Source organism: Oncorhynchus mykiss, chromosome 2 (genome assembly GCF_057628025.1).
Source record: "Oncorhynchus mykiss isolate SJ-2025 chromosome 2, ASM5762802v1, whole genome shotgun sequence".
NCBI classification, from domain to species: Eukaryota; Metazoa; Chordata; class Actinopteri; order Salmoniformes; family Salmonidae; genus Oncorhynchus; species Oncorhynchus mykiss.
The window spans coordinates 61,031,652-61,045,249 of NC_143023.1; the positions used below are offsets into that span (position 1 = coordinate 61,031,652).

General features: G+C 42.3%; 1 protein-coding gene across 3 annotated transcripts; it reads right to left on the bottom strand.

The window, feature by feature from the left end:
- Positions 1–326: 326 nt before the first annotated feature.
- On the bottom strand, positions 327–12,674 carry zgc:172145 (Ferritin light chain, oocyte isoform-like). 3 transcript variants are annotated; one of them, XM_021567393.3, is made up of 4 exons: positions 12,362–12,674; positions 12,035–12,255; positions 11,545–11,691; positions 327–2,962 (listed from the first exon to the last, which is right to left on the bottom strand). In XM_021567393.3, exons 2-4 carry the CDS (start codon positions 12,200–12,202, stop codon positions 2,660–2,662), a joined length of 618 nt encoding a protein of 205 aa, XP_021423068.1. In that variant the 5' UTR covers positions 12,203–12,255; positions 12,362–12,674; the 3' UTR covers positions 327–2,659. The 3 variants fall into 3 exon arrangements, with proteins under 3 accessions (XP_021423068.1, XP_090060169.1, XP_090060157.1); XM_090204043.1 differs by lacking the exon at positions 11,545–11,691 and having other exon boundaries at positions 12,362–12,648; XM_090204031.1 differs by lacking the exon at positions 12,362–12,674 and having other exon boundaries at positions 12,035–12,350.
- Positions 12,675–13,598: the final 924 nt, after the last annotated feature.

Genomic DNA, 13,598 nt, shown 5'->3' on the forward strand with positions numbered 1-13,598 from the left:
ATCTCCTTCGAGAGATATATTATTTTCCTGGCACCACTCTCCCAGGGCCCTCACCTCCTCCCCGTATGCTGTCTTGTCATTATTGGTAATCAGGCCTACTACTGTTGTGTCGTCTACAAACTTGATGATCGAGTTGGAGTTGTGCGTGGCCACGCAGTCCTGGGTGAACAGGGAGTACTGGAGGGGGCTGAGCACCCACCCTTGTGGGGCCCCTGTGTTGAGGATCAGCGAATCAATAAGAATCTTTTGACAAATCAGGACACTGAAGTCACTATGAACACAAATATTACTTGAAAGTGTTAAATCAAACACCATTGAGAAAAAGAGACTGTTCAGAAATGTATCGAAAACTTTATTTTGAAAGGTAGATATATTGTTGTAACATTGTACTGTATGTGATGAAGAGGGACAGTGTATATTTGATCTGTATAGTAGGTAAAGGCAATAGGTTTTGTAGAAACATAAAGTGTACAGATGAGACCAATCCCAAACAATATCCCATTATACATCAACCCATAATTTCTTATGAGAGTGACCTCTTTGTAAAATACTGAATACAAAAATACCATTATAAGCCATATAACATAGCGAGGTGTGTCAATCCAGATATGAACAGTATTTCAAGTACTTTGCCTTCAGCTTTGATTGTCACATTGTTATCTCTCAATTCATGCAACACCACATTATGACAACATGGCTCAACTTCGCTCATGGAATACATACAGTGCCTTCGGGAAGAATTCAGACCCCTTGACTTTTTCCACATTTTGTCATTTCACAGCCTTACTCTAAAATTGATTAAATACAAATATTTCCTCAGCATCTACACAAAACACGACATAATGACAGAGCGAACACAGGTTTTTAGAAATGTTTTCAAATTTATTCCACTAAAAAACATATTTTTAAATAAGTATTCAGACCCTTTGCTATGTGACTCAAAATTGAGCTCAGGTGCATCCTGTTTCTATTGATCATCCTTGAGATGTTTCTACAACTTGATTGAAGTCCACCTGTGGTAAATTCAACTGATTGGACATGATTTCTATATGAGGTCCCACGGTTGACCGTCCATGTCAGAGCAAAAACCAAACCATGACGTCGAAGGAATTGTCCGTAGATCCGGGACAGGATTGTGTCGAGGCACAGATCTGGGGAAGAGTACCAAAACATTTCTGCAGCATTGAAGGTCCCCAATAACACAGTGGCCTCCATCATTCTTAAATGTAAGACGTTTAGAACCACCAAGACTCTTCCTAGAGCTGGCCGCCCGGCCAAACTGAGAAATCTGAGGATAAGGGTTTTGGTTAGGGAGGTGACTAAGAACCCGATGGTCACTCTGACAGAGCTCTAGAGATCCTCTATGGGGATGGGAGAACCTTCCAGAAGGACAACCATCTCTGCAGCACTCCACCAATCAGGCCTTTATGGTAGAGTGACCAGACGGAAGCCACTCCTCAGTAAAAGGCACATGACAGCCCGCTTAGAGTTTGCCAAAAAGGCACCTAAAGACTCTCAGATCAGAAGAGAAACAAGATTCTCTGGTCTGATGAAACCAAGATTTAACTCTTTGACCTGAATGCCAAGTGTCACATCTGGAGGAAACCTGGAACCATCCCTATTGTGAAGCCTGGTGGTGGCAGCATCATGCTTTGGGGATGTTTTTCAGCAAGAGGGTCTGGGAGACTAGTCAGGATCTAGGCAAAGATGAAGAGAGCAAAGTACAGAGGAATCCTTCATGAAAACCTGCTCCAGAGTGCTCAGGACCTCAGACTGGGGTGAAGGTTCACCTTCCAACAGGACAGTGACCCTAAGCAATCAGCCAAGACAATGCAGGAGTTGCTTCAGCACAAGTCTCTGAATGTCCTTGAGTGGCCCAGCCAGAGCCAGGACTTGAACCCGATCGAACATCTCTGGAGAGAACTGAAAATAGCTGTGCAGCAAAGCTCCCCATGCAACCTGATAGAGCTTGAGAGGATCGTCAGAGAAGAAATGGAGAAACTACCCAAATATAGCTGTGCTAAGCTTTTAGCGTCATACCCAAGAAGAGTCGAGGCTGAAATCATTGCCAAATGTGCTTAAACAAAGTACTGAGTAAAGGGTCTGAATACTTATGTAAATGTGATATCTGTTTTTTATTTTTAATAAATTAGCAAACATTAAAAAAAACTTTTTGCTTTGTCATTATCGTGTATTGTGTGTAGATTGAGGGAAAAAACGATTTAATACATTTTAGAATAAGGCTGTAACCTAACAAAATGTTGAAAAAGTAAAGGGGTCTGAATAATTTCCAAAGGCACTGAACATGATACAATGAGGCTGTGTCCTTTTAAATGCCCAAATCTAGTGCATAATATATGTATTCATTATTTTTGAAATGCAAACAGGAATTAAGAAGAAGTGCTACAGCTTGGTTCCGAATAAACCTAGTTGTAACTAAGCCATACACCTCAAATTATTCCCCTTGTTTTTTCAGTTTCAATCATTTCTATTGAGGAGCCAGCAAGTTATGTAGGAATAGGGAGTGTCTTCTACAATACATTGGCCTTACAGACAAGCTATAATACAATATAGGTGGCCATAAAACACTGACAGGAGAGGCTTGTTTTGAGAGTCGAACTCGCAAAGTAGTTTTCTTTAATATAAACTACTGAGTGATTTATCTACTGGAGACGTTGGTCAACTCCTCCTGCAGCTGGTCGATGAGGTACTCCCCGAAGCCCCCCGAGCGGTCGCTGGTGCAGCCCACCCTACGTGCGTTGGTCAGCAGGTCTCCCAGCAGTTTGACACGGGGCACCAATGGCCCCAGGAAGCGGCTCTTGATCACACTGGCGGAGTGCGGGTCGCTGTGCTCCTTGGACAACTGGCTGAGCTCCACCATCACGGCCATCTCCTCCTTCCAATGGCCCAGCATCAGCTCCAGGGCTGGGATCACAGCATACACCTCCTCACAGCCTGGCCTCTGGGTGAGAAAGACAGCACACACACACAAAGACCGCCATTAGAATGCACTGACTAAGTCGCTCTGGATAAAACGTCTGCTAAATAACCTAAATGTTACATAGACCGCATTGAAGGATAACTTGAAGGATAACTATTTTTTTTTACTTGTAATAGTACTTTAAAATCATTCCACCATTTCCTAAAATTCTAATAGTTTGCCTAATTTCAGTTTGTGACAAAACAAGCAATGCCCAGTGTAGATAATAATTTTACCATCTAAACCGCTGTGAAATATATTTAAATAACAACAAATATTGTATTTTCAGTTGTTTGAAGCTGGTGTACAAAACTGAAAGTAAAAGATGCAAAAACTGAACTTATGAACGGTAAGCATAGAAATAGAGAACTTTGAACAGATCTACTGTTTCTCAGGCTTGCTTTTAATGAGAATGACAGATGTACAGTGCCTTGCAAAAGTATTAATCCCCTTGGCATTTTTCCTATTTTGTTGCATTACAACCTGTAATTTAAATTGATGTTTATTTGGATTTCATATATTGGACATACACAAAATAGTCCAATTTGGTGAAGTGAAAAAAATGTACTTGTTTAAAAAGAAATCTACAAAAAAGAAAATTGGTGCGTGCATATGTATTCACCTCCTTTGCTATAAAGCCCCTAAATAAGATCTGGTGCAACCAATTACCTTCAAAAATAATTAGTTAAATAAAGTCCACCTGTGTGCAATCTAAGTGTCACATGATCTGTCACATGATCTCAGTATATATACACCTGTTCTGAAAGGCCCCAGAGTCTGCAACACCACCAAGCAAGCAGCACCACCAAGCAAACGACACCATGAAGACCAAGGAGCTCTCCACATAGGTCAGGGACAAAGTTGTGCAGAAGTACAGATCAGGGTTGGGTTACAAAAATAAAAAAATCTGAAACTTTGAACATCCCATGAGCACCATTAAATCCATTATTAAAAAATGGAAAGAATATGGCAACACAACAAACCTGCCAAGAGAGGGCCGCCCACCAAAACTCATGGACCAGGCAAGGAGGGCATTAATCAGGGAGGCAACAAAGAGACCAAAGATAACCCTGAAGGAGCTGCAAAGCTCCACAGCGGAGATTGGAGTATCTGTCCATAGGACCACTTTAAGCCGTACACTCCACAGAGCTGGGCTTTACAGAAGAGTGGCCAGAAAAAAAACATTGCTTAAAGAAAAAAATAAGCAAACACGTTTGGTGTTCGCCAAAAGGTATGTGGGAGACTCCCCAAACATAAGGAAGACGGTACTCTGGTCAGATGAGACAAAAATGTTGCTTTTTGGCCATCAAGGAAAACGCCATGTCTGGCGCAAACCCAACACCTCTTATCACCCCGAGAATACCATCTCCACAGTGAAACATGGTGGTGGCAGCATCATGCTGCGGGGGGATGTTTTTCCATCAGCAGGAACTGAGAAACTGGCCAGAATTGAAGGAACGATGGATGTCGCTAAATACAGGGAAATTCTTGAGGGAAATCTGTTTGTCTTCCAGAGATTTTAGACTGTGACAGAGGTTCACCTTCCAGCAGGACAATGACCCTAAGCATACTGCTAAAGCTACACTCGAGGGGTTTAAGGGGAAATATTTAAAATGTCTTGGAATGGCCTAGTCAAATCCCAGACCTCAATCCAATTGAGAATCTGTGGTATGACTTATAGATTGCTGTACACCAGCAGAACCAACTTGAAGGACCTGGAGCAGTTTTGCCTTGAAGAATGGGCAAACATCCCAGTGGCTAGATGTAATTGCTGCAAAATGTGGATCTGCAAAGTATTGACTTTAGGGGGGTGAATAGTTATGCACGCTCAAGTTCTGTTTTTTTTGTCTTATTTCTTGTTTGTTTCACAATAAAAAAAACATTTTGCATCTTTAAAGTGGTATGCATGTTGTGTAAATCAAATTATACAAACCCCCTAAAAATATATTTTAATTCCAGGTTGTAAGGCAAAAAAATAGGAAAAATTCCAAGGGGGGTGAATACTTTCGCAAGCAACTGTATAACTCACATTTTTATGTGAATTTGGTCGGGTCGCCTAATTTAATTGTTTCTTAAAATCTGAAAACACTACATCCCTCCTATTTTAGCTATAATCTTTATGAAAATGAATCTGTCCAAACTGTAAAAAAAAATTAACAAATAAAAGCGGGCCAAAAATGGCCTTAGTGACAAGTTTTTTTCCAAACTTCAACCAAAGTCATCTATTATTGCAGAATTGAATACACATCTTAATAGTATTAGAACTGACAAATAGACTTGTTCAGGACATATCATTTGCCCTCACTGATCAAATGGATAACAAGGTGTCCCAAATTGCTGATGATGGACCCCTTAGCAGTCCCACACAGGTTCTATTTTACATGACTCGTAAAACTAGAGGAGGCAGAAAGAAAAACTAAAGTGGCAACGTCACCCCGTACATCTGGAAACACAATTAATCCACTGTCCTTCCGCCTGCGCATTAATCTCCCCAATTTTCCGGAACTCAGGGGAAATGTACACCCTGGCAGGCATTAGGCCTGAGCCCCAGGCAAAGCCCCAAGGTTAGGGTTTAACCCCCCCATCCCCCTTGGCCTCAGATTTCCCTAACCTGTCCAGTCCACTCACAACCCCTTATTTCTAGCCCCAAGGAGCCCCAACACCAACCAAAACACCATCTCTGAAAGGTATGTAGCAGATCCTATAGGTATTACGTTGCAACACAAGGACTTTAGGAATAATTAACGTAAACTCACCCCACTCCGTACAAATGTGCATAACCGCGACATTCAAACGAGACTGCAATGAAAACGAATGGGACTGTAAAAGATGTGTTGGCATCAAAATTCAGGGTGTGAACTACGTTTCGAGTCAGTGTTGATTGACATGGTAATACTAACAGTATTGGAGAAAAGATTTTGAAAAAGCTGACCCCTCTGACGCTGTACGTTACATCGTGATCATCACATTTGCAACTAATTTTGTGCCATACAGCCTCTTTCCATCAGGGTTAGCCCTTCTCTCACAGATTAAAATCATGCTTAACCATATACACGTGTAAGACAACTTCATTATTCATTATTTTTTGTCTAAATTAATATAATTATTGCTAATATTAAACTAATATTTCATGACTAGGGTGCCAATTGCATTTTTTTTGCGCGTCATTACTGCAAGCCATCATGACACTCAAAAGCCAGCACAGCTGCAGTTCACTTGTGAGGCTAACGTTAGCGCAGCCCTAAATCCCTCTTCAAATTTGACACAAACCTTCAAAGAGGTATTGCATAAACTCTGTTTTATTTACATTTTAAAGTTGATTAGTTGGACAAATCGGGTGAAAAAACCTGTTTCTTCACAACATATTTCCCTCTTTCAAGATCATTTCGTAGCCTTCGGGTCTTTAAAAAAAATGTCAGGTGGGAAGCGAAGGAGCTCATTGCCTTCTTGAATTATGCAAAGATGGACATCATGAAGGTTTCGTCATTAATTTTGTTGGAAAGGGGAGAAATTGTGCTTTACATTGGTATTGATATTACAGTTGATCTGGAAGTATTACGTTTTTTGGGCGCAAAAATATGGTCAATTGTACGGACCAAGGCGATGTACAAAAGTGAGTGAGTTTACGTTAAGGTTGCCGTTAATCTTGACAGGCAGCGTGCCATTAATTGTTAGAGGTCAGACACACTGAGAAAACTGACGGCCGATAGGTACATTGCACAATAGTAGGCCGTTCCTTCTCTTGCAAAAACACTTGCAAATGTTCTCAATACAGTTTTCAGTTCCCAAAACTAGAATATGTTACGAACAGAGTGGACTAAGTTTTGTAAACTTTACTATTTGCTGAAATTGACAAAAATGGCGTTGTTTAGAAGTAGTGCACAGGCAAATTGAGTTACTGCACACTTGCAATTCCTTGAGTAGGCGTTCCCTAAAGGAAACAGGCAAAATACATGCCAGAACGCACCAATAGGCTCTTGCTAGCTCATGGTTGGCTCTGCCCCCCCTACTTGCTTGTTTTGCCCACTATGACTCATTTGTTCACATTGGAAATGAGCTTGCTAGCTACCTAACCGTAGTTATCTACAACAGGCACAAGCCAAACATATCTTAAGAAAGGGACTGCCAACTTGTGTTCTGGAGTTGAGCTGTGCTATGTGAACAACAAAAAGTTGACTGCAGACACTTTCGGCAGAGCTGCTAAGAACAGTATCCTTGGTGTGTCTGATGCTTTATACCATTAATATACTGTATAGTTGCATGTAGCATTAGTGCAGAGTAAGGACTTGCAGATCCTGATCTATGTATTTTCTCAGAGTTACTACAGTAATTGTATCACACTTATTTGTGATATCATGTTCATACTAGGGCTGTCAAATGATAAAAACATTGAGTTAATCACAGGATTTGTCATGATTAATCGCAAATTTAGAATTGGCTAAAATTGAGCTGTAAATTAAGATTTTTTTTATACAAAAAGCATTACAAGAAAATTAACATCTTCATTTTGTCCAACAGTCATCAAAATCAGGTAGATTGATGAAGCACAATATATGATGTATTTTGGATATTTTCTGTATTTTTAATGCTTTCAAGCAATGTGATTATTCACGAAAAAATGTATGCACAGAAATTAGTTCATAAACTCAGCCCTAGTTCATAAACTCAGCAACAACAAAATAACATTCCTTTTTCAGGACCCTGTCTTTCAAAGATAATTTGTAAAAATCCAGATAACTTTACAGATCTTCATTTTAAAGGGTTTAAACACTGTTTCCCATGCTTGTTCAATGAACCATAAACAATTAATGAACATGCACCTGTGGAACGGTTGTTAAGACACTAACAGCTTACAGACGGTAGGCAATTAAGGTCACAGTTAGGCCTTTCTACTGACTCTGAAAAAAACAAAAGAAAGATGCCCAGGGTCCCTGCTCATCTGCGTGAATGTGCCTTAAGCATGCTGCAAGGAGGCATGAGGACTGCAGATGTGTCCAGGGCAATAAATTGCAATGTCCTTACTGTGAGACGCCTAAGACAGCGCTACAGGGAGACAGGACGGACAGCTGATCGTGCTTGCAGTGGCAAAAAACATGTAACAACAACTGCACTGGATTGGTACAACCGAACATCACACCTGCGGGACAGGTACAGGATGGTACCAGCCACTGCCGAGTTACACCAGGAACAGAGCAGACAGAGCTTGTTGTCATTGCAGGCAATCTCAACGCTGTGCATTACAGGGAAGACATCCTTCTCCCTCATGTGGTACCCTTTCTGCAGGCTCATCCTGACATGTCCCTCCAGCATGACAATGCCACCAGCCATACTGCTCATTCTGTGCGTGATTTCCAGCAAGACAGGAATGTCTGTTCTGCCATGGCCAGCGAAGAGCCGGTATCTCAATCCCATTGAGCACGTCTGGGACCTGTTGGATCGGAGGGTGAAGGCTAGGGCCATTCCCCCCAGAAATGTCCGGGAACTTGCAGGTGCCTTGGTGGAAGAGTGGGGTAACATCTCAAATCAAATCAAAGTTTATTTGTCACGCTCGCCAAATACAACAATACAATACACCTTACAGTGAAATGCTTACTTACAGGCTCTAACCAATAGTGCAAAAAATTTATTAGGTGAACAATAGGTAAGTAAAGAAATAAAATGGTAAAAAGACAGTGACAAATAACAGTACTGAGGCTATATACAGTATTGAGGCTATAGAAGTAGCGAGGCTACTTACAGACACTGGTTAGTCAGGCTGGCGGGTGGTGGGACACAATGCAGATAGTCCAGTTAGCCAATGTGCAGGAGCACTGGTTGGTCGGGCCAATTGAGGTAGTATGTACAGGAATGTATAGTTACTATACTATACTACTATAGTTATATAGTGACTATGCATGTATGATAAACAGAGCAGCAGCAGCGTAAAAGGGGGGGTGGGGTGGGGCACACAATGTAAATAGTCCGGGTAGCCATTTGATTACCTGTTCAGGAGTCTTATGGCTTGGGGGTAAAAACTGTTGAGGAGCCATTTTGTCCTAGACTTAGCACTTGTGTACTGCTTGAAATGCGGTAGTAGAGAGAACAGTCTATGACTGGGGCGGCTGGGGTCTTTGACCATTTTTAGGGCCATTCTCTGACACCGCCTGGTGTAGAAGTCCTGGATGGCAGGCAACTTAACCCCAGTGATGTACTGGGCCCTACGCACTACCCTCTGTAGTGTCTTGTGGTCAGAGGCTGCGCAATTGCCATACCAGGCAGTGATGCAACCAGTCAGGATGCTCCTTGATGGTGCAGCTGGAGAACTTTTTGAGGATCTGAGGACCCAGGCTAAATCTTTTCAGTCTCCTGAGGGGGAAAAGGCATTGTAGTGCCCTCTTCACTTCTGTCTTGGAGTGTTTGGACCATGATAGTTTGTTGGTGATGTGGACACCAAGGAACTTGAAGCTCTCAACCTGTTCCACTACAGCCCTGTTGATGAGAATGGGGCGTGCTCGGTCCTCCTTTTCCTGTAGTCCACGATCATCCTTCCTTTGTCTTGATCACATTGAGGGAGAGGTTGTTGTCCTGGCACCATACTGCCAAGTCTCTGACTTCCTCCCTATAGGCTATCTCATCGTTGTCGGTGATCAGGTCTACCACCGTAGTGTCGTCAGCAAACTTAATGATGGTGTTGGAGTCGTGCTTGGCCATGCAGTCATGGGTGAACAGGGAGTACAGGAGGGGACTAAGCACGTACCCCTGAGGGGCCCCGTGTTGATTATCAGCGTGGCAGATGTGTTGTTGCCTGCCCTTACCACCTGGGGGCGGCCCGGCCCGTCAGCAAGTCCAGAATCCAGTTGCAGAGCGAGGTGTTAAGTCCCAGGGTCCTTAGCTTAGTGATGAGCTTTGAAGGCACTATGGTGTTGAACATGGAGCTGTAGTCAGTGATCAGCATTCTCACATAGGTGTTATGATTCATCACAAAAACGGAAGCAACATCCGGTGAAGTAGACAAAACAAATATTGTATGTAACAAAAATTTTCACCCATTGTTTACAACATGCTCAATGAAGTTAATGTTTGACAGTTTACTAAGCAACTACTGATTTAGAACCACAGCAAGTCAGCACAAAGAAACAGGAGCACTGCCTCTGCTATTCCAGCACTAGTTCAACTTAAACATCCTCAAATCAACTAGATTATACCGTATATGCTTTGTCTAATACAGTGAAAACAAACTTAAAAGATAGCAAAAACAATTCAGTCCAATCAACATTAAATACATATCATGTGGCTCTCCATGGTCCTGATTTCTGTGTGCGTGCGCAATTAGAAAAACATGTTTTTGACCCTACTTGTAGAGTAGATGAATGCCATCCATCTCTAATTCATGTTGGCAAAACAGTCTATGACTGTCATACAGTAGTACACAAGCTTGTAGTTTTTGATGTCCTAGACTAAGCTAGCTGGCTAAAATGCTTGCTAGCCTAACTTCCTTTCATGGGCAATAATGAACCAGCTAATTTAGCAAGTTCCTTGGTGTCCACATCACTAACGTTCTATCATGGTCCAAACACGCCAACACAGTCGTGAAGGGGGCACGACAACTCCCCATGAAAATATTTGGCATGGGCCTTCAGATCCTCAAAAAGTTCTACAGCTGCACCATTGAGAGCATCTTTACTGGCTGCATCAGCGATTGGTATGGCACCTGCTTGGCATCCGACCGCAAGGCACTACAGAGGCTAGTGCCTACGGCCCAGTACATCACTGGGGCCGAGCTCACTGTCATCCAGGACCTCTATACAAGGCGGGACCAGAGGAAGGCCCTAAAAATTGTCAAAGGGTCCAGCCACCCAAGTCATAGTGTTCTCTCTGCTACTTCACAGCAATGTCCTATACTAGGCTAGCTAGCTAAAAGTCTTGCTAGTCTAACTTCCTCACATGGGCAACAATGAACCAGCCAAGTTAGCTAGCTAGCTAGTTCATGTGAGCCCACTACATCTAGGCTACATGTTGAACTTCAAAAATCAGCTGATTACCAGTTGCTGTCAAACACACATGGATCTGAAGCGGACTCTCTTCCCCAATATTGTGCAGCGAATTCTACTAGATGAAATTCAAAAATGATTCAGAGGGGTTGGGTTAAATGTGGAAGACATCTCAGTTGAATGCATTCAGTTGTACAACTGACTAGGTATCACCATTTCCCTTTCCATGCCCTGCTTTAGGGTCATCCCTAGTTCCCACAGACACAAAGTCATAAACCCTGCCTATTTCTACCATTTTATTCTTAAAATCTGATTCTCCACCCTAACCTCAACTCTCACCACATTGCTAAACTTATGCCCAACCTTAAATTGAGACCAAAAAGCTTATTTTTTTTCCAATATAATTTTGACTTTGTGGCTGGGGAAACTAGTGGAAACCCTGCTTTAGTGCCTAGAGTTAGGAGCCCATCCCCTCTCCGCTGGCAGTGGGCACACAGAATTAGAATATGTAGAATGGGCATCTCCATTCGGGTCAACTATGCCATAATGGGTGTACTGGAGGTTCATTCTATTTCTATGAGTGGGCAGCTTTACCTGGATGTCTTTACTGCAGTACTGTCCCCCTCTGTCTGACAGGTAGTCTAGCATGGCCTCAGCCTTCGCCTGCTCGTTCACAGACTGCTCATGGAAGAACGCTGCCACTCTTGGCAAGGCAATGTCATCCTGCTCAAATATCTTGGCCTGGAAGAGTCAATACAGAGTAACTCAGGTAAGACTGATCCACGTACAAATAGGCTATTGACATATATTGCTGTATTGGAGGGCATACAACTTTATTTATATTGTGACTCTCATAGGCTACTTGGTAAACGTAATCAACTCATGATGTCCATTTGTTTTCCTCTCTCCATCCTCTTTCTCTCTTCCCCCATGTTTCTCCATCTCCCCCGTCTCCCCTCCTACTCCCCCGTCTCTCCATCTCCCCTCCTACTCCCGTCTCTCCATCTCAATTTACCCTGATAGAATTTCGTCAACAAGTAACTTGCAGTTGCAGCCTATTGCTAGATGGTCGGGTCGCCCTTACCAGTGCATCAAGTATGTAAGCGACCTCCATAATCAATGTAGATACTCCGCACAAACTCTCCTCAACGACCGCTGGGAGATTCTGTTTCACTCTGCTCCCGAGAAAAGTTCGGTGAGTTTTACAGTTAGGCAGGTTGGTTTTCAATCTTTTGCCGCTTGGTTCAGCCATGTTCAAAAAGTCCCGACTGTGGTTAGATTGTAACAACAACCGTTGTTGCGCAACTGCAATAAAGTAGATCGCTAACGTTACTGATCTCGATTGAACGACACACTTTTTGATTGATGTGTAATACTTAATTAATAGATCCTAATATAAACAACTACTTACACCATAAGTGTTGTATACAGTCTTTGGTTGCGGGAGTGTAGGATAATAGAAACGGAGAAATCGTTTCCCGTTCAGCCTCTCAAGTTCATCCGGTGCGTTGAACGACACACCGCCCTATATCAAAGTGAAGTGCGACGTCAATTGCGAATAGTAGCCTACAATCAAACAACGACGAGTGAACATTGTTAGAAAGGGAGCATGTCAGCAAGAACAGTGGCTAATGCATGAACATGAATTGTAGTTTAAGCCTACTGTGATCATACTATCGAAATCCTTCATTTTGATTCAAGGGATGGTCAGTGCGTCACAATTGGGTGTCGGAAAACAATTTATGCTCGTCACAATAGAATAGAACAGAATAGAGAATAAAATAGTACAATTTGCATTGAACAGAATCACTTGCTTAGGGATACTTCACCCAAATTACAAAATGGCATTATTGGATTCCTTAACCTGTAATTCTATTGACCAGGTATGACAGCAATCCATGCTTTGGTTAAGTTTCCTGGCACTGTTTCCAAATGTCATGGTACCTACAGTTGAAGTTGGAAGTTTACATACACCTTAGCCAAATACATTTAAACTCTGTTTGTCACAATTCCTGACATTTTAATCCTAGTAAAAATTCCCTGTTTTAGGTCAGTTAGGATCACCACTGATTTATTTCAGCTTTTATTTCTTTCATCACATTCCCAGTGGGTCAGAAGTTTACATACACTCAATTAGTATTTGTTAGCATTACCTTGAAATTGTTTTACTTGGGTCAAACATTTCAGGTAGCCTTCCACAAGCTTCCCACAATAATTTGGGTGAATTTTGGCCCATTCCTCCTGACAGAGCTGGTGTAAGTGAGTCAGGTTTGTAGGCCTCGTATCTCGTACACGCTTTTTCGGTTCTGCCCACAAATTCTCTATGGGATTGAGGTCAGGGCTTTGTGATGGCAACTCCAATACCTTGACATTGTTGTCCTTAAAAGCCATTTTGACATATCTTTGGAAGTATGCTTAGGGTCATTTGTCCATTTGGAAGACCCATTTGCGACCGCTTTAACTTCCTGACTGATGTCTTGAGATGTTTCTTCGATATATGCACAATTTTCCTTTCTCATTTTGCCATCTATTTTGTGAAGTGCACCAGTCCCTACTGCAGCAAAGCACCCCCACAACATGATGCTGACACCCCCGTGCTTCACAGTTGGGATGGTGTTCTTCGGCTTGCAATCCTCCCCCTTTTTCCT

Bases quoted from the DNA above. Each gene is read 5' to 3' on its own strand.
- zgc:172145 (XM_021567393.3), bottom strand. From the start codon at position 12,202: ATGGCTGAACCAAGCGGCAAAAGATTGAAAACCAACCTGCCTAACTGT. The intron at 11,692-12,034 runs GTAAGGGCGACC...TGACTCTTCCAG, and splicing joins CTTACATACTTGATGCACTG to GCCAAGATATTTGAGCAGGA. The intron at 2,963-11,544 runs GTAAAGCTGCCC...TTTCTCACCCAG, and splicing joins ACTGCAGTAAAGACATCCAG to AGGCCAGGCTGTGAGGAGGT.